At 38.6% G+C, this 20,584-nt stretch overlaps 2 protein-coding genes across 9 annotated transcripts in view; both read right to left on the bottom strand.

Moving 5' to 3' along the window:
* CEP135 (centrosomal protein 135) overlaps positions 1-7,028 on the bottom strand; it is a 40,173-nt gene extending 33,145 nt beyond the window's left edge. Inside the window, exons 1-3 of the mRNA XM_076336286.1 lie at positions 6,722-7,028; positions 1,373-1,537; positions 2-192 (exon numbers count right to left, since the gene is read on the bottom strand). Coding sequence (XP_076192401.1) covers positions 2-192; positions 1,373-1,485 — 304 coding nt within the window. The 5' untranslated portion in view covers positions 1,486-1,537; positions 6,722-7,028. The remainder of the gene's footprint in view (position 1; positions 193-1,372; positions 1,538-6,721) is intronic.
* A 1,143-nt stretch (positions 7,029-8,171) lies between these two features.
* Positions 8,172-20,584, bottom strand: part of EXOC1 (exocyst complex component 1) — a 34,469-nt gene continuing 22,056 nt past the window's right edge. For all 8 annotated transcript variants that reach the window (XM_076336278.1, XM_076336281.1, XM_076336282.1 and 5 more), the window contains 8 exons: positions 20,177-20,340; positions 18,225-18,335; positions 17,676-17,752; positions 16,893-17,121; positions 15,534-15,717; positions 13,236-13,435; positions 9,647-9,841; positions 8,172-8,849 (listed from right to left, as the gene is read on the bottom strand). In XM_076336278.1, coding sequence (XP_076192393.1) covers positions 8,697-8,849; positions 9,647-9,841; positions 13,236-13,435; positions 15,534-15,717; positions 16,893-17,121; positions 17,676-17,752; positions 18,225-18,335; positions 20,177-20,340 — 1,313 coding nt within the window. In that variant the 3' untranslated portion in view covers positions 8,172-8,696. The remainder of the gene's footprint in view (positions 8,850-9,646; positions 9,842-13,235; positions 13,436-15,533; positions 15,718-16,892; positions 17,122-17,675; positions 17,753-18,224; positions 18,336-20,176; positions 20,341-20,584) is intronic.

Raw genomic sequence — 20,584 nt, 5'->3', positions numbered from 1 at the left:
CCTTTAACATGACGATCAGATTGCTCTTTCAGTTTTAGTATTTCTAAATGTAGTTCATTATTTTCCCTGGTAAGTTTAGCATTCTCTGTTTTATAAGGTTCCAAAATAGCATCATAATTGCTGCATTCTTTTTCAGTTTTTCCAGCAGATAACTTTGCACTGCGCAAGCTCTCAGTTGTATGAACTAGGTCACTAGAATAAAGGAGCATCAGACATGTTAGAAACGTTATCAGCCTTTACACTGCAGATGCAAATATTTATTATGACCTGAGAAACAAAATGCTTTCCCTGAGACCATGTTAACTGTAGAACAAATGGGTTCAAAGGCAATGAGAACATTCATGTAAGAAAAAACGAAAGACAGGAACCATTCACTTAAAAAAAAGTAAATAGGAAAGGGCAGGACAAATATAAAAAAATAAAGATATTCAGAAAGCGTATCAGGAGTTTACACCTGATAATTCAATTTAAATAAAAAAGTGAGATATTCAAAATTGGCAAGATGATTTTTTCCTCCAAGCACTATGTAAGTTGTAGCACTACCTACCACAGAAGAAACTTGAAGAATTAAAAAGGCCAGAAGGTTACTAGTATTTATATGGAGACCAAAAGCTCCACAAGAGAGATTAGTGGTAATTAGTTATAAACATTTTTGTGAAAATAATATCAAAGACAGTTATTGAGAGATTAAACCTATCTGTTAAGACACCAGAATGAGACAATGTTGAAGGCAGATTACTCCACTTCTGCCTACCTGTGGTTCTTCCATCTGTATTAGATGCTAGAGAGCAATAGAACCAGAATACCTACATTTGCATGTTTAGCCAAATATAACTGGATGACTATGGAAATACTACGCTCATAATCACATCAAAGCCATGAAATGGCAGATATATTAAGGAGGTCACCTGAAAATTTGTTCTTCTTCTGTTATGTGTCCTGTAAAAACTGCAGAGATAGCAGATTTAAACTTCTCCAAATGAGACCATAAAAAACGGAGCTGTGAATGTTTTATTTTAAGTCACAGTACAGGCAACAGGGATTATTTTTTATACAAACAGTTATAAGGGTGTGTCCTTTAAGCACATATTAAGTGACTATTCTTGGCTCTCTTACGAGGTTAGAAAAGTTGAATTTTTGTAGACCATAGATCCTTAGAAACAATTCTACTGAATTAAATGAAATCTTAAGATGTTCTCATCACTTAAGCAAACTCATTTGACTTCATCATAAACAGGAACTGAATGTTAGCCCTGAAATAACATTGCTTGAAAATAATCTTCAGACTAAGCATTCTCCCTTGTATGTCAAAAATCAAACAATACCTACTACATGATTACTATGTTTTTTTTATGAATCTCCTTTTGAATACCTAAAAAGCTTTTCCACCAAAGGTAAACTCTCCACTCCCAACGGTTGCCGATAGCCCAGCTGATCTAGACGTTTCCTGAGATTAATGAACCTTCGCTCTGCAGTTGTAGTCATTGTAAACACACCTCCAAAGCAGCTTTTGTCACCGTCAAGAAAAATAGGACACCTGCAAAAGATTGTCTGTTACAGCATTTGTCCTTTAAAGAAGGAATAATATAGAAAAAAGTAATGGAAAAACCATTTTTTGTGTAGGAAATACAGTGCATAAGCATGTCCTTAAAATTTAAGTAAACCAAAAGAGAATCATAGAGCAACTAAAAGGTTTTAAACTTATTTATATATTTCTTTAAAAAGAAATATTTGCCTTGGCAATTAGTCTTCTCTTTCCTAACATCTTAGAGTACGAACATAAATTTTTCTTTCCGGTATGTAAGAACTGAACTCTGAAAAGATCTTTCTGCGGGAAGACTAAGAAGTAGATTCCGATTTTTTTGAATCACGGTCATCATGGTATCTTCCACAATGCAAACTGACAGATTATTCTCAAAACCCCCATATATGTCTGTCTTTCATATATAAATCTTACTTTCAAAGTTTACAAGACAGTACTTAACATAACTTATGCCAACCATTTGTAAAATTGCATAAAATGTGTAAAACTTTAAAGACAGATTAACTTTGAACATCTTTTTTCTATGAGGGAAAACAAGAAAGAAAAAAACCCATCGGTGTACTGTAGTCCTACCTGCATCATTTTCTGGAAAATACAGTTGAAGGATCAGAGGGTTTTTTTTCTTTTGGCTGATTAGTTATCTTTTTATTACTAACCTGATCTAAAAGGGGCTGGATCAGCACTACTGTATCTGAATCCAGATGAGAATTTTGGTTTTGCCATGTACATTTGAGGGAGGAAGAATTTTTACATCATTATGTCCTTCTGGATTTAGAGATAGAATGAGAAAAAAAAAATGGAATACTAAAGTTGATGCTCCTCAATATGAGAAAACATCTCTTAAATAGTTAGAAATATTTTTGAAAAACAGTTATTTCTGTAAAACTTTTTCCCTCACATTTCTTCAGAAGTTTCAGTATTAACCTACTGGCTGCAAAGACCTCAGCAGCCAAACTACCAATCCAAGGAAGCGTTGTTTGCATCTCATCTAAAGGGGATAGAAGACAGATATCATTTAAACCATGCTGTTTCACGATCCCCCAGATTTTAAAAAGATATTAAATAAATATATGCAGGTACTTGAAAATAAAATTATTTATGAATAATAAAATGAGAAAACATGCAAGTTTCTCTCATGTCTGAGGCTGGAAAGTAAGATTTCATCTGATTGTATCAAAACACTACAAATAAGTCTAGCAACGGGACTGTGGTTGCCAGGTACTGCTCCACAGATGAGAGAAAATCACCAGTCTTATGAGCACAGCATCTGTTCCAGGTACTGCCAAAATATTTGTTTGAAGAGGTTCAGGATGTTGAGATATTAACTAGGCAATGGCCCAGAGAACAATCCCTTACATATCGTACTGGGATGGTTGAAGGAGGAGGAGGCGCACTTCCTTCCACTAAATGGTAACTGTCAATGTACTAAGTGGAAGTCAATGTATTAATGTACACTAAATGCCATGCATTCTCCTTTGGCAGCAAAAGATTAAAGCTAAAAGCGATGAGACCTTGGTATTTCTGCATTAATGTTGAGGATTCTGTGTTGAATTCAGAAAAACAGTGATTGCGTTACTGCGTCTAGAGTTAGTCTCAGGAATACATCTTATATTACTACAGAAGTAAGCTGATAACTCTTGAGTCCAGCTTCTCCTTAAGAAGAACCATATCAGTTAAAAGGATTACATTAGTTTAAAATCATTCATCAGACTTGATTTAATAGCTTGTGTTTTGGAAAGAGAAAGGATTTTTCTACTAATCATATTGAGAAAGTTTTACGTAAGAAACATCAAGAACAAAACTGTGTCACAGCTTGTAAGAGAATAAAGTTTTTCTACAGTAACCGTGGAGAAAATAAATGGACAGAGGTTAGCACTCCAGTAACTGTGCCTAGGAAGTAGATGCAGGATCTTGCTAAATCACTGCAATGAACATTTAAGTGAGGTATAGTTACCTAAACATGCTCTAATATTGAGAGGTACCAACAGCTTTCTAGTTGAATCACTCTCCTTCCCAAAGACTGGGAATTTTTAATTCAAGACATTATTGCCACCGGAATCAAACAAGAAAGGGTATTATCTTATATTCCCTAGAGCCACATCTGATCCCAAATTAGTCCAGGAAATGAGTAGTTGGAGTATAGGTCCAAAAGATGTCCAGGAATGAAAGTAAGAAGAAGAACTGGGGGTTGTTATTTCAGAGAGCTTAACACAGATATTAAAGTCTTCAAAGACAATAATCATTGTATGCTCTTTGCTGGAAAGAAATTATGTGTCAGTAATTCCAGACCTCTGACATTACAGACAACCCTAGCATAAATCTCATATCCTAAACTTAAAGTCTATCACTAGTCTTATCATGACATCAAAAAGTATCTAGTAACTTCTCCATCAGGAAAATTTGGTTTTCTGGAAATATAAAATGAATATATGAACTGCCGTACTGATTCCATTGAATCCAAGATCAGTCTGACCCAATACCCCGCGTCTTTGAGTGTTGCCACAGCAAGAGTATAAAGGGATAAAAAACATGAGCCAAATCTTACTCCTACGTACCTTCTCTTTCTATAAGCCTATAGTGGAGGGACTTGATGGGCCTGAAGTTGAACTGAAATCATCATAATAGTACCTGACAGACCTTTCTTAGACATGTCTAATCGTTTTCTTGACTCTTTTGCACTTTTACATCGAAATAGCCTGTGGCAATGAATTCCTGAGTTTATGTTCTACTTTTCCAGGCCTACAGTTAAATTCATGGGTATGTGCGTCCCCCCCTTTTTTTTCTTTTAATTGTAAGACGTACTAAATAATCATTCCTTGTTCATGCTTTCAGTCATTGATGATGGCATCTTTAGCAAATCTATTTTCCAAAATTTCCTAGTAGCTTGTACAGCTTTGTCCCTTTTCCATGCTTTTTCTGAGATTGAGATCACTCTGAGCAGCCATACAGCAGCCATAAAGATTCTTTGCTGTAGCCTTCACTATTCATGATTCCTAAGTTATCATTTGCCTTTCTGATTGCTCTAAAGCATCAATTAGATGCATTCACAGTGACACTAACATCTCTTTTTCTGAGCAGTAACTGCAACTTTAGAGCCCATGATGTGCATTACTTAGCCTTTATTAACACTGTTCCTTAACTCCCACTTTATTACTCAGTCCAGTGATACTCTTCTGCAACCCTTGGACTGCTCTTAACACATGCATATAATGAGCAAATTTTGTCCCTTGCTGTTTAACCCATTCTTTCAGATCACTGATCAGTGTTAAACAGCAGAAAATTTTCTGCACATTCACATTCACAGAAAGGGTAGTACTTTCTACCCTTTCTTTTAACCACTTAGTGAGCTACTAAATGACCTTTTCTCCGTTTCTGAAAAAGACCTGCTTTCTTAAAAGCCTTTAGTAAAGAACCTTCTCAAAAGCTTTTTGGAAATCCAAGTTTTCTACATCACCTCTTACCCAGTCAACTCAATCCAGAATATCCTTTTCTTCAAAGAAACTTAATAGCCTTATGAATCATGATTGAGTCATGATAAAAGGTATGTTGAACTTACTAGATTTGCAAAGTACTGGAAAGCACTCTTAACAACTTTGGTATTTCCCATGAGATAGGCTACGTTAGCTGCATAAATAGTTCACATCATTCATTATCTAAATATTTTATGTAATTTAGTGCCACTAGGAAGAAAATATAATTTCCATTTTAGATGAAAAAAATCAGATAAACAAACAAAAAAGGGAAAATTAAATGGCACTTCAAATCAGGCATTTCCAGACAAGGATTTATCAAGATGTCTAAATGAGTGCATCTTTCAGTTATTCACAGAAGAGATATTCAGAGCCAATAGCCTCATTTTTTGTTCCCCCTTGGTTCACGAAGACTGCTAAAGAGACAACTTTCATGTGCTTCATTTTGTGACATGCCTGGATGGTTTTGAGCAGTCTTTTGATGACCTAGGTGTTTATGAAATAGACATATTTAGCACTTATAAACTGTTCCCTATTGTTCTAAGTCACCAATGACTGAAATTGAACATTGGCATGAAAGATGGGCAATAATGGAACTTCAAATCCAGTTCCTTTAGGCTATAAGTATAGAATCAATTTGCATAAAATTGTGTGAAAGAAGCAATGTTAACAGGTATTAGACTAACCATTACAGGTGGAATACGAAACAGAAAAGCTTTAGCACATTGAAGCCCTCCTTTCAGTCTGGAAACAATGCAGCAAAATTCATGGCCAGTATAGGTTAAGAACTGCTCCAGATGCAATACTTGTGTTATCAATAAGAAAACGTAATAATAAAAAAGCAGAGCAAAGATGTATCTTGGCCATGGAAGACATAATACGGTCATTGAGCCATGCGGAAGAAAGATAAAACTACATAGCTGACAATGGAACACGAAGAAATTAGCACAAATTTATATGCTATGAAATCAATTTCTTTATTGAGTCTATAACATTAGCACCAAAGACAATTATGTACCGAAGTTTCCAGACTCAGTTCTGGGAAATACCAAAATGCATTTTTCATTCATCAGGACTGAGATGCTAAAGGCTTTTTTTTTTTTGCATGTGTGTGAAATACATTTACAAAACATCTGTTCCTGTCCTATAATTACTGGTCACATAGCTCATTCTACTATAAAGAGCTAGTTTTGATTTCACCCAGGTAAAAAAGGCACCTAGTAGACCAACTATTTGACTATAGTAACGCTCTAATACATGCCTCTATACAGTCCATGGACACTGAAGGCTGTGTTGTGAAATGCCGTTACTGCAACGTCATTTTCAAGATACACTGAATGAGCCTGCACTTGTTTTGGCAAAGTCTCCAAGGTTTCCAAGTTGATTTGCTGGGAGTTCACTTCTGACTAGATATTCATACACCACGTTTGCTATGAAGTATCGCCACTTTGCCAACAGAAAGGCAACTCTTGCTCTGGAAAAACAGATTTCTTTTTTGAAAAGAGTCACCAAAACCTGTAAGTTTACACTGCAGTACAAGAAAACCCTATCGATTATGGGCCTGCTCATCACGTATCTCCCCAAACTGGAAGCTTTATAGACTCTTCAGCAACCCCAATCTATACCTACAGAGGGGCAGTCAGTCCCTATTTAAACAGTTTTTTTTACTTTTTACACCCTCCCTCCAGGTCGGTCTTACCAGACATACCGTTAAAGGCAAATTCTTGCAGGGCGAGCCACTAAGGAGTAGCCGAGATACTTCAGTGAGGCTTCAGCAGAGATGCAGCTCCGGCGGGGAAGCGGGGCTGCAGAGCCCCGAGGGAACGAGAGACCGGCGTGTAGGCCAGACGCTGGGGGAGGCTGCCCAGGCTAATCTGCGCTCCCCAGGGGCAGAACAGACGGAAGCGACCCAGCGCCACGCTGTCCTCAGAGCTGCTACAACGGCCGCTGCCGGGACCGCGGGTGCCCAAGCTAGCGGCCGAGCGCCGCCGCCGCCCACCTACGAGAGGCGCCGGTCCCACCGGCAGCACCCTCCTCTTTCCCCTACAGAACACACCGCCCTTGCGGACACGAGCCCCGCCCACCCGCCGCTCCCCCACAGCGCTCCCGCTCCGCGGGCCCTGCGCAGCCACCTAGGCCGCGCCGGCGGTTTGAAAATGGCGCGCGGAGCAGCGGCCGCTTCCGCCCCGTCACCTCAGCAACGGGGCACGCGCCTGCACCCGCCGCCGGCCGAGCCAACCGCCCCGGCCGCCCCGCCCCTTCCCGCGCGACCGGCAGCCCTCGCGCCGAGGGGCGGGGGAGGGTGACGTACCGCGCCTCTGACGTAGAGCTTAGCTCTGATTGCAGCCGACGCGGAGAGGTAGGCGTTACCGCCGTCTGTCATCCTGTTCCGGAGGGTCTCACTTGCATTTACTGCCTGCGGTATCGTCGCCTGTTGCATAGTTGCTGCGGCCAGACGTCAGGGGTTGAAGTGTCTGATGTAAAAGTGGCAGGCAGCCCTCTTTTAGAAGCTGTCTATACTAGTTTAAAGGGAACTTCTGCCAGCTGGAACCCTTACCTCCCCTTGGTGCTGCTTTGGCTACCTTCTGTCACACGCAAAGACACTGTAAGCAGGTTACACACAACTTAGATCAAGTATTTTATTAGTAACAAAAGACAAGTAGGATTTAATGAGCTATGAGACTGAAGTGTTAGTATGCTCACCCAAATCCAGGTGCCGATGTTGATGTTGCCAACGTTGATGTTGCTAGCTGACAGGTTAGTTTTTCTGAGTTTTACAACATTCTTACATTACTGTTTTTTGTTTTTTATTTTTGCAGCTGCATCTCAAAAACCAAAGCCTTACCTCTGTCTGCATGTTTACCTTTAGTGTGCCTGTTTCTAGTCTACGTACACCCCAGCTCTATCCACAACTTGGCAATTTCCTCAAGCTGTACAGAAAAACTACGTCCTGAATCACAGGCAGCTGAAGCTCCAGGAGGAGGAAGGGGTTACATGAGGTGGGAGTATACTGATGCTACATCATACTTACTAAAGGGAAGGGAAAAAAGCGCAGCATGTTAAGCAATAGAGCAATTCTACTTCAATGCCCAGAGACAAAACAATGGAAATAACTGCATTTTCACCTTTTTGAAATAACACTCCGTAGGAATAAAGAATATGTTGAACACAGTTTAATTAAGAATCATAGCCATAGTCACATTACATACGAGAACATGAATTCAGTATTCCCACTGCATAAAGTTCCACATCCATATCCAGAACGAGGAAGGGAAAAGATCTGATAGTCTTTAATGCTTACATAATTTCCAAGATGCAAAATATTAGTGAGAACAGTAGTATCCTTTTTGCGTACTATGAAGGTAGTGCTTACTGCTTTTAGCAAGAGAAGGGATTATAAATAAGAGTATCTGAACATTAGGGGAAGGAAAGACTACACCAAAAGTGTTTCACAGAATTAATGCTTTCAAACAGTACTTCAACCCAATAGCAGAGCAACAAATCCCCGAAGGTCTCATTTTGCCCTGAAAGATGTTTGAAGCAGGAGTGTAACTTGACACATATGGCAGTTAACTACACATACACGTGGAAATCCACCTTTTAAAAACAAATAGCATTTATAGTGTTTGATTCCCTTATACACAGGCACAAACTTTGCTAGCTTCTCCTTCCCTTTCTAGAACTTAATGAGACTGTGCAATACTGGAGCAGTAGTCTAAGATATCCTGTATAGTGAATTCCATAGTAATTCCTGATCCAGGATAGCAGCGAGCTATCAGCCCTTCAAAGTGCTTGTACTGTCGTATAAACTCATCTTGCATGGAATGCCACACAACCTGCCAAAGAAAACAAACATTAGGAAATGTCAGCTGGCACAATGCACTATATGTGAACTACAAAACATGGGCTCATTAATCAATTCACAGTTCAGGTGTCATTTTAAAACTAAAGCTTGCTAACAAAGTTCAGTAAACTGAGTTGCTGCATTAAAAAAAAAGATTGAAGTTTTTTACCCATTAAGTTTAAGATCTTTCATGTTTACAGGACTCCTACCAAATCTGCAAAGCAGAAAATAGTAAAGAAGTTGCCCTAAGAGAGGTATTGCTTTTGTCCTTAAAGAAAACACCCTGAACCAGAACACTGCTACTAATTCATGTTTCAAACTTTAAAAAGCTGTTAATACATGCTTAACTCTTAAATCTACTTATCATTTACTCCAGTGAGCAAGTTCACAGAGTATAAGAAAAAACTTAAATAATTAACTATCAGAAAAAATGTAACTGAAAGTATATTCTGCTATAGTGTACCAGCTAAACTTTGTATCAGGTTAACAGTTCATTTAAATCTAGTTCTCTCTATTTCCAGTATATTTTGCAGAAGAAAGATCACCCATTAACGGACACCTAGGGAATCATAAAGGGAGTTTCTTTCTGAACTGTATCTCTACCATGACAGTTCAAATCAATGTTACAACAAATAGAATCAGAGTGGAATTGTAAAAAAATTCCGCTCAAAATTCACGTATTTTCAGTTATGCTGAAGCTAGGCACTTCTCACAGAAAATACATGCAAAAGCAATAATAAAAGCCTTTGTGTAAACATTACAAGGTTTTCAAGCCATGATTTAGTTTACCTGAAGTAAGTTTTCTTCTTCACAGAGATGTTTATCTACCTTCTTGTAGAGATTATCCAATCCCTTCTTCACTTCCTTACCGGGATACTCCTTTATAACTTTACGAAGCTCTTGTTTATTAAAAGCCAGTTGATAGCTTACTTCCTCTTCTCGTATACCTTGTGCCACACGAGCTTCAACACCTTCAAAAAAATGCTAACAAACAGTAACAGCATTAATGATTATCACAAATCTAAACTAATTAACTTAATTTAACAAGCATATGTGTAGTTAACATCTTGATTCTGCTTGACAACTGTTGTGTGTTCCCCCCATTTTTGTTTTTTAATTGGGCATGAAGTAGTGCTCAGCCGTAAACATTAAACAACAGCCCAACAATACAGCACTCAGTAAGTACTAGCACAAAACTGAAATCAATCATTTCTAGAAGCAATCAAGCTTTTCTTTGCAACCTTATAACTGATACTGAATCAGCCTCAAAATCCTCAACTAATGAGGCCATAGCCTGAGGAAATACTGAATCTTTCAGATAAACTGAGTAAGCATCTGAATAGAAATTTCTCTACTTAAACCGTAATTACACAACAGCAGTATTTGTTCATAATTGCACTCTCTTCTCACTGCCCTGCACCAGCTGGCTCAACATAATAAAAATGGAGGGAGGTATGCCTATGAACAGGCACGTAGAGCCACACGGAGCTAACTTTCTTTATAGCAGCCCATATGGTGCTGCGTTTTGGATTTGTAGCTAAACCAGGGCTGATAACACACCAATGTTTTGGTTATTACTGAACAGGTCAAGCCTGGCCAAAGGGTATTCCATAGCATGTAACATCATGCTCAGCTATAAAAATTAGGCTTAGAGGAGGGGGTGGTGGTGGTTGTCTTCAAGGTTGCTCAGAAACTGGCTGGGCATCAGTCTGCTTGTGGGAGGTAGTGAGTGACTACCTTTGCATCACTTTTTTTACTCTCTCTCCCCTACACTGATTAAACCGTCTTTATCTCCACCCCCAAGTTTTCTCACTTTTTCTCTTCCTGTTCTCTCCCCTATCCTGCTTGGGGAGGGGAGAGTGAGCAAGCAGTTAGTTATATGGCAGCTTAGGTGCTGGCCAGAGTCAACCCACAACAAGTTCCCACTTGCAGCAATAAAGCATTTTAGTTTTCAAAAAGAGAATACATCTTAGACTTTTCAGAAAATCAATGGCTGAAATCCTGCTTATAGAAAAAACCAATGAACAGTGGGAAACATTCAGTGGGCAGAATCATAGAATTGTTTAGGTTGGAAAAGACCTTTAAAATCATCGAGTCCAACCGTTAACCTAGCACTGCCAACTCCACCACTAAATCATGTCCCTAAAGCACCACCTCTACATCTTTTAAATCCCTCCAGGGATGGTGACTCAACCACTTCCCTGGGCAACCTGTTCCAATGCTTGACAACCCTTTCGGTGAAGAAATTTTTTCCTCGTGTCCAATCTAAACCTCCCCTGGCACAACTTGAGGCCATTTCCTCTCGTCCTATTGCTTGTTACTTGGGAGAAGGGACCGATACCCACCTCGCTACAACCTCCTTTCAGGTAGTTGTAGAGAGCGATGAGGTCTCCCCTCAGCCTCCTTTTCTCCAGGCTAAACAACCCCAGTTCCCTCAGCCGCTCCTCATAAGACTTGTTCTCCAGACCCTTCACCAGCTTCATTGCCCTTCTCTGGACACGCTCCAGCACCTCAATGTCTTTCTTGTAGTGAGGGGCCCAAAATTGAACACAGTATTCGAGGTGCAGCCTCACCAGTGCCAAGTACAGGGGGACAATCACTTCCCTAGTCCTGCTGACCACGCTGTTTCTGATGCCATTGGCCTTCTTGGCCGCCTGGGCACACTGCTGGCTCATGTTCAGCCAGCTGTTGACCAACACCCCCAGGTCCTTTTCTGACAGGCAGCTTTCCAGCCACTCTTCCCCAAGCCTGTAGCGTTACATGGGGTTGTTGTGACCCAAGTGCAGGACCCGGCACTTGGTCTTGTTGAACCTCATACAGTTGGCCTCGGCCCATCGATCCAGCCTGTCCGGATCCCTCTGCAGAGCCTTCCTACCCTCAAGCAGATCAACACTCTCGCCCAACTTGGTGTCGTCTGCAAACTTACTGAGGGTGCACTCGATCCCCTCGTCCAGATCATTGATAAAGATATTGAACAGAACTGTCCCCAGTACTGAGCCCTGGGGAACACCGCTCATGACCGGCCGCCAACTGGATTGAACTCCATTCACCACAACTCTCTGGGCCTGGCCATCCAGCCAGTGTTTTACCCAGCGAAGCATATGCCCGTCCAAGCCATGAGCAGCCAATTTCTCCAGGAGAATGGTATGGGAAATGGTGTCAAAAGCTTTACTAAAGTCTAGGTAGACAACATCCACAGCCTTTCCCTCCTCCACTAAGAGGGTCACCTTGTCATAGAAGGAGATCAGGTTGGTCAAGCAGGACCTGCCTTTCATAAACCCATGCTGACTGGGCCTGATCACCTGGTTGTCCCGTACGTGCCGCGTGATGGCACTCAAAATGATCTGCTCCATAACCTTCCCCAGCACCGAGGTCAGACTGACAGGCCTCTAGTTCCCCAGATCCTCCTTCCGGCCCTTCTTGTAGATGGGGGTCACATTTTTTAACCTCCAGTCAACTGGGACCTCCCCAGTTAGCCAGGACTGCTGATAAAGGATTGAAAGTGGCTTGGTGAGCACTTTTGTCGGCTCCTCCAGTACCCTTGGGTGGATCCCATCTGGCCCCATAGACTTGCATGTGTCTAAGTGGTGTAGCAGGTTGCTAACCATTTCCCCTTGGATTATGGGGGCTTCATTCTGCTCCCTGTCTTCCAGCTCAGGGGGCTGGGTATCTGGAGAATGACTGGTATTAAAGACTGAGGCAAAGAAGGCATTAATTACCTTAGCCTTTTCCTCATCCTTTGTCACTATGTTTCCCTCCACATCCAATAAAGGATGGAGATTCTCCTTAGCCCTCCTTTTGTTGCTAATGTATTTATAGAAACATTTTGTATTGTCTTTTATGGCAGTAGCCAGATTAAGTTCTAGTTGGGCTTTGGCCCTTCTAATTTTCTCCCTGCATAACCTCACGACATCCTTGTAGTCCTCCTGAGTTGCCTGTCCTTCTTCTGAGTATGAACCTAAGTCAGCATTCAATTTAACACTTAGTTCAACTTCAGACATACAGAACTTTCCTAAAACTTTTCTTATTGTTGAACAGTTCAGAAACTACAGTAATTTTCTCTGCAGTTGAGGTGGGGAAATTTATCCCAAAGCTCCCGATTACTTTTCCCCTCGCTTTTTCCTTCCTCAAAACCATTTGCTTAAGACACAACTGATGTTTACTCAGTACTATTCATTGCCATGAAAAATTTGGTTCTTTTCATCCAAGACTGTTACCCTCATGCGTAGAGTACTCTTGCCAGACATGCTTGAGTCTAAAATAATAAAAATAGAGACTATGATAGATGCAGTGATAAAGAGATCAGATAGTGCAAACTAAACACTTGAGAAATACATTTAAATGGTACAGAGTAGTCTATAAACTCAAATATACTTACATTTAATTTCTCAAGAGGCTGTCCGAGTGAGTAGATTACGTAAGACTGAAGATGATCAGTGTATTTCTGTTTGGCTTCTTTTTTCTCAGCCTCAAGACAAGAAATTTTCAAGCGAGAAAGTGTTGCAAAAATATGATGGAAGTTCTCCATCATGACCACATCTCTGGGTGTTTTCTGGCTTTCATTAGCTACTTTCTCAACTGAAAGAAAAAGGAAGCAAAATACTTAAAATACCAAAAGGACAACCAAATTCAGAAAAACATAACCGATAACCATAATACCGTCAGAAAAGGAATTCTGTAACATAAGAAGTAACAGGCTCTAAGACCATGAAATTTGTATGCCAAAAAAGTCACTTATAAAAAGATACAAAATAGTGACTACATACGGTCATTTACGTAAGTGAGAAACAACCCACATTCTGTGGAAGTTTACAAGCATGCTTTCGTTATCCCTAATAAATTTCACATGACAGAGCTATTTAAGAAAAGTCTCATTCCCCTCTTTGCTATAACAAAAATCTTCAATAAGGTGGTGGGGTTTTTTTAAAGTGTACTTCCTAGCCTCTCAATTTTTGCTTAGCTTAATAGTTTCATGGTCAAAGTTACTGTCGATCCCCAAATTTAGTAATAAAAATGGATAATCCTGTACATAGGTCTCTTACTTTCATCCCGCCCCCAAAGAAACCCAGGGCAGGCAAAAGAAATTCTATGTATGACTCCCTTATTGCACCTAAAAGCAGGCTGAAAGAGGATGGCTTCAAAGAGCGCAATTAAGTCTCTATGCCTGTTCATCAGTTAATCATTTTGCTGAGACTACCAGGATGCCCACCATCCCCCCACCAAATGATCCTGGGCACCAGAGTATCAGTAAAGACCATAAATTCATTTGAGTCAGAACACTGAATTGCCAACTAGGAAGAGTCTGCTACTGCCAATTTTGCTCTTCCCATGTAATTTTATAAACAACTCCCCCAATTCTACCTGAAGTACTACAACTTTCTGACCTGTTCAATCATTACTTGTAAATTAAATACCCTACTGCATTAAACTTACTGCTTGCACTGATTTTGTACATAATTTTGACTTTGTTTCATCTTCATTCTTTACTTCTATCCCTTATCCTCCCCCATCATAATTATTTGTTAAGTTTGCTCTGTATTTGTCTGAAACAGATTTTGTTTCTTTTTCGGTGTTTGACTGGCATAAATTTGAAGCCCTTTTAAAACATGCTTTTCTAAGTTCTTCCTACACTAGTTATTTTATCATTTTATAGTTTTGCCTGTCTCTTGATGTTTGCTTAGTTTTATCACTTGAACAGTAAATTCTTAAGGACAGAAAAATTGGGTGCAATCAAATAAAAAACATTCTCAAAATTTACTGTCTTATCAGCTGGGATGCTCCTGCTGACTACATATGCACTCTTGTCTACTGTACTATGAAGTAATGTCTCTTCACAATTTCCTAATATGTTCAGAACCACTATGCTATAATTTCCTCAAACTAGCTTTATTGCCTCTACTGTCTCCTCTTGCTCAATCTTCCCCTAAAAAAGAGGTAAGTCTCAGTGGTTGGGAAATACTCTATGTGGAGTTGTTTGAAAATCTGCAGGTAAATCAGCATGGAGAGGTCCATCCATCCATGTCCCTCCCATTTTAAAAGGGAAGGACAGTATTTCCAGAGTTCATTGGCTTGCATATCCCCCGCTTTTTTGTTTTGTTTTTTTAATGTTAAATAAAACCAGTAGAACAAGGGTGTTGCTGCTGTTTTTCCAGACGATAGCTGGGAAAATAGGGAGGACTAGAGAGACTAGGCTAAGTCTGCCAAGAAGAGTTCTGGCTATGAATTTGACCCTAAGTGGTTTATTTTAGACAGGGCTGTGAAGATAAACAATATTAGGGCCAAATGCCAGGTATCCTATCCAGATTATTCTCCTCGTCTAAGCTACACTGGGGGAGAAAAGACAGGAAACCACTTCAGATTGAGCATGTCGTGTTGCTGCCATCTCCTCTCTCCCTTCAGAGTCTAAACCACTTCCCTCTGTCTTAACTGAAAGTTACTTTACAGGTATGTACAAAGGGAAGTATCTACAGTTTGCTCTTAAAAAGTATATTACAATCAAAAGGTTTACACTTGCTCTCCTACCGATAACAGAGAGAACCAAAATTTCAGCACAGTATCAGTCACGTGACTTGCAACAGAGACTCTTAAAAAAAAAATCACGTTAATTGGAGCAAAATTATATATAAATAGGAGGAAACAATCATTTTAGTAACTACGACAACCTCAGAAGACCTACCACTGACAAAAACCGCTCTAATAAGTTTTATGTAGGCTTTATCTAGATCTCCTCGTCGTTCTGCATTTTTGAAAATTGATTCAGCGAGGGCTGCAAATTCTTCAAATTCAGCAACAAATGGAAGGATCCCAACTTTACTCTTCTTTGAGATTTTTACTTCATCCATCTGCTTCATTTGGTTACTCTTAAATTTAAAACAAGAACAGATGTTAGCCTCTAATATATGACTCCAGACCATGTAACAACTAGTAAAACAAAAGAAAAATGCAGACATACTGAAAAACTGACATTTATTCAAAACATGGAAATAATTTTATAACTTTCAGTTAGTATATCTACTTAGTCTTCCTCCCTTTTTACCCTCAAAAATTTGTTAAGAAATAAAATTATTGGAAAGAAAAAAAGGAAGATGGGCAAGTAAAATCTTCCAGCTTTTATTCTCCTTTGTTTACTTACTTAGTATTAAGGAAAAAAAAAAAAGGAAAAAAACCCCACAAATTTATCCACCAGAAGCAATTAACAATTTTCATTCTATAATCTAAAAAGGAACTTCACTTTTCTGATTCAGCCAAGCTAACAATTCCTTTTGCTACAGGAAGTTTCTTTAATCTTCTACTGAAATTTTATTTCTGAGTATAATCCAAAAAAAATCAGCTTCAGAATATTTTAAGCATTAAACTGATCAAGAATGGTCAGTCTTACTATGTTGGCCTAGAGTCAAGTTACATTTATGACAATTAAAAAAAAAAGTTATACCGGCAACTATGTTTTCACTAAACTTGCCATTATTTCATATAATGCTCATATCATATTAGCAAAAGGAAGTTTCTGCTAGCAGAAGTTGCCTCTCCTACTGCCAAAAGATTTGCCAATTTATCTAAACCAAGTTTCTGTTAGATATAATATAGAAATAACTGAACATATGGAAGAAATGTCTATTTGGTATATTATGCTTAAAGGGGAAAAGCAAAACCCTCCTAAATCCATGAGTTTTGTTTTGGTAAGTAAAAAAGGCAGAGAGCTATAGTTTACTTGACTGACTTCAGTAATCTCAGTAAGAGTACAAGTTTAAACAAACAAGTAAAAATGTCAACTAGCTCACAGCAGTGAAAGAGTGGTCATATTTCTTACAAATAGCTAATTATTGAAGAAAACTGGAATGGAGAGGAAAAAGAAACACAACCACCAATTCGTTCATCTTTTCTGAAGGTTTGGCCAGTAGAAGAGCAATAAAGTTACTCATTCTCACTTCAAATGAAAAGCAAAAATTTAACTATAAAAGAAATGCAAAAATCAAACTGGGTAGGAGAGGGCTTTCTATAATATAGTTAGCTTAATCAGAATAACTAAAGAACTTACAATGCATTTATCAAAGTTCCTTTTGACAGTCACCAAAACATTTCCAAGTGTTGTGCTGAGAAAAGAAGCTGGGTCCACATTTTGTGCTGTCCATACATGATGACTCATCTTAACTAACATATAAAGCGAATTAAAGCTATCAATCTTGTCCCCCAGCGCTATAAGATTATTCAGCTCAGGTTCAATACAACGAAATATTTTTGTCATCATTTGTCGGATCATGTCCTTCCTATTAAAAATGCGTAAGATAAAAAAAAAAATATTACTCTGACAGTTTACTAGGCTATTTTACACGTCCTTTGATAACATTTTTAGGATAAATTTATTGGATACAGTAGTCTCATTTGCATTCAACAAATCTCATGATTTTCAGAATGCTGCTAAGGGAAGAAATGCCAATGCCACACAGTAAAAATCAATAGTCACAGGTATAAAATATTCCAAAAAGTATTTTCTGTGTGGAAGCTGCCACACACTCAAATTCAGAACTTTGCTACGCATATTTTCCAAAGCATATTTTACATATTACAGCGCCTAGTTTCACTTTGCAAACTATTAGAGAATTAAGCATCTTTTTTAATACTACTATAGACAGAAACATCCATCCTATATACAAAAATTTTTATATTTACTGACACATTCAGTATCTAAGTACAAATTAAGCGTTCACTATTCATTTTCACTAAAAGGGAACAATTTCTGATTATAGAGAAAAAAGTTTTATATGCCAAATAAATTCACATGTAGGCTTAAGAATCAGTAATATACAACAGCAGCACATACTCAGATGATATTGTTTGTGGAGCACCAGAAGTGTATGAACGAGATAAAGTTCCTCCGTCCATTTCCTCCGCTTCATTCTGTAAGAACAAGGAATGTATATACAGGAAGCTGAAAGCTTGTCTCCAATCCTGTATTTAAGTGGTAAGTATATCTGACAAAACCAAGATAATTATCAGCTTCCCCCCCGCCCCCCCCTCAAAGTAGCAAATACAGTGGTTTGCAAGGTGCTGGTAGTTTCCTGGTCACATTCCCCAGAATACACCACTATCCACAATTACTCCCCATTGCCTTCCTACATAGCATGATGAAGTGTTTATTGTGATCTTATGAGGAAACAAACCATGGCAGAAGAAACATGTCAGTCCTTCTTTAACAGATTGTGCATTGGTCAGCCAAAAATAAAGATTCTGCCAGCTAATGGAGAAAAACAAATCAGTGATCACCTGGATCACATAATTGCCAGATAAATTCAGGAGTTATCTTTTAAACGGGTCTCTTATGAGGCTTGTTCAATATTTTTTACTTCAGTGGCAGAATTAAGAGTCATACCGTTGTTGTTCCCGAGATGCTCTGATGTTGCTGTAGTTTGAAAAATTTACTAATGAAGTCCTGTTCTGCCAGACACAGAGGCTCTAGTTCACTTAATACTTGCTCGAAAATCTAAAGAAAGGCAAATATTTTACCAACACACCAAATACTATGAACAGTTAGTAATACTAATTTTAATTGTTGCATAGGATTTTATACTTTCTATCTTCATTAAGCTTTAGAGGGCTTATTTCTACTTAACAGAAATGGAAACAGCTTGTACTTAGATCTTTAAAAGTGATACCTGCATTTTCAACATAGTCCCTTCTCATCCATATACACTGGGAAGAACAACCTATGTTTTTCCACAACTAGAAGTTTTCTAGTCACAGCCTGAGGAAGGACTTTTGTGCTATAATGAAAACATTCACATTTTAATAGTAAGTCATGCGTTCTGCCACCCTCTTTTCTGCCTGAATTGCTGAGAGGAAGATGACAAAATTAAAAGCCTCAGAGAAGAAAAACAGGTAAACTGCGTATGTAGAAGATAACCGCTCTGTAGAAAAAGTTTCTACATAGCTGCTACAGAAACCAACAGCAGGTTTTGTACTGAAATAGAAGTATTCATCATGATTTTTAGTTTTAATCTAAAATGAAACACTATTTTGGCAATAATTCATTCAAATAATTTAGTTTTATTAATACGAACTACTGAAATGATAAGTCAGGTGTTAGACATACTTCTAATCTGTCACCTTTACACAACACAGAATTTTCTCCGCAAGTATTTAAGGATTAAGACATGCAATAATTTACATAAATAAAACCAATCTAGCCACATAGTAAATCCACACTACTGAAAATTCCCCTAGGAAAAAAAAAAAATTGAAAAAACCTACTAGGTCAGCGCAGTAGCTTACAACTCTGTATACATTAGTCACACTCACACGTCCCCAGTGGGTGTGAGATAAAAGTCAGAAGAAGTTGAAAAAGGTTAGCACAATACTTGTGTAAAATTGTTTTAAAAAGCTATCATTTTAATTATAGACAAGTTGCTGCTGCAAGTGTGTAATAACTGTTTCAGGCATATAATATTTCCTCCCAGAAAAAGACTGAGCAAGGATTTGAAGGAGTCAGAAGAAAAATACTCATTTCCACCAAATAATTCAATAGAGAACAAGAAAATTATTTTTATCTCTCACCCCGATAACAGCTCCTTTTCCCTCCACAGTACCGAGGAGTTAATTCCACAAGAAGTGAAGAGTACTGTCACTTTTAAAGGTTCGGGGGGGGAACCAACAACCAACAAAAAACCCCAAAACAGATGCTGAGGACAGCAGGTTTTTAAACAGACAGAATCATAGAATAGTTTGGGTTGGAAGGGACCTCTAAAGGTCATCAGGTTGCTCAGAGCCCTGTCCAACTTGACCTTGAGATGCTGAGGACGCTCCAATAACAACTTAGTGCCATTGGTTAAAGCTGAAAACTGATGGTAACTGTGATGTGAAACCAGTATAAGTAAAATTTTAGGGCCATGCTCAAGTCCTGGCTAAAAGAAGATTATGCTTTCTTATCTTTCACTTTTGCTTACATACTGGCAAAATGTGACAGAACACATGAACATTCGTATTGAGGGAAAAAAAAAATCACTTGAAGAATCCATCAGTTCAATTCCTATTTGTTTAAAAATGCATATTTGGCTTAAACTTAATAGACCATTTTTTATGCTTGATATTCTTTACAGATCACACTAAACATATAAAGGAACTAAATGGAATCTTATAATCAGAGAATAATACTCTGATCTACATATTTCTTAGAAACTGCCTTTATTACGTGTGGTGCGTACAGAATTTGAAATAGGCATGTTTTAAGATTTAAACAGTACAGATCTTTAAACTACACAAGAAGGATATGCAAGACGCTTCTAAGACAAAACTAAGCAGAAACGTGATGCAACATTTTGGCTTTACCTTATCAAATTTTGTTCTATCAGCCACATCAAGGTCAGAGGCAGACATGTTTCCCATATCCAACAGTGAGGATGACTGAGACCTACGGTTTCCCGAACTCTGAACAGAGAGTTTATTTAGGCTAGAAGTAGACCCAGTCAATTTTCCAGAACTTCCATGAAGACCTGTGAAATAAAGACGTTATGAAGGAGGGAAGCAAAGGCAGAATAAAATACTCAAGAAGAACAGGTTCATTACAGAACATATGAGATCGAGTTGCTAGTAGTCCTACATTAAAATCAAACAACTCAATTTTTGTCTAAGCTGCAAATGCTGTTGCTATAAACACATTCTTTTCTCATTACAAGGTAACTGAAATACCTCAGCAAGTTTCAAAGGACGATGCAGCTATATAAGCCCTCATTGTAA

Source organism: Aptenodytes patagonicus, chromosome 4, assembly GCF_965638725.1.
Source record: "Aptenodytes patagonicus chromosome 4, bAptPat1.pri.cur, whole genome shotgun sequence".
Lineage (NCBI taxonomy): Eukaryota > Metazoa > Chordata > Aves > Sphenisciformes > Spheniscidae > Aptenodytes > Aptenodytes patagonicus.
This window is presented reverse-complemented; position numbering and strand designations above follow the sequence as displayed.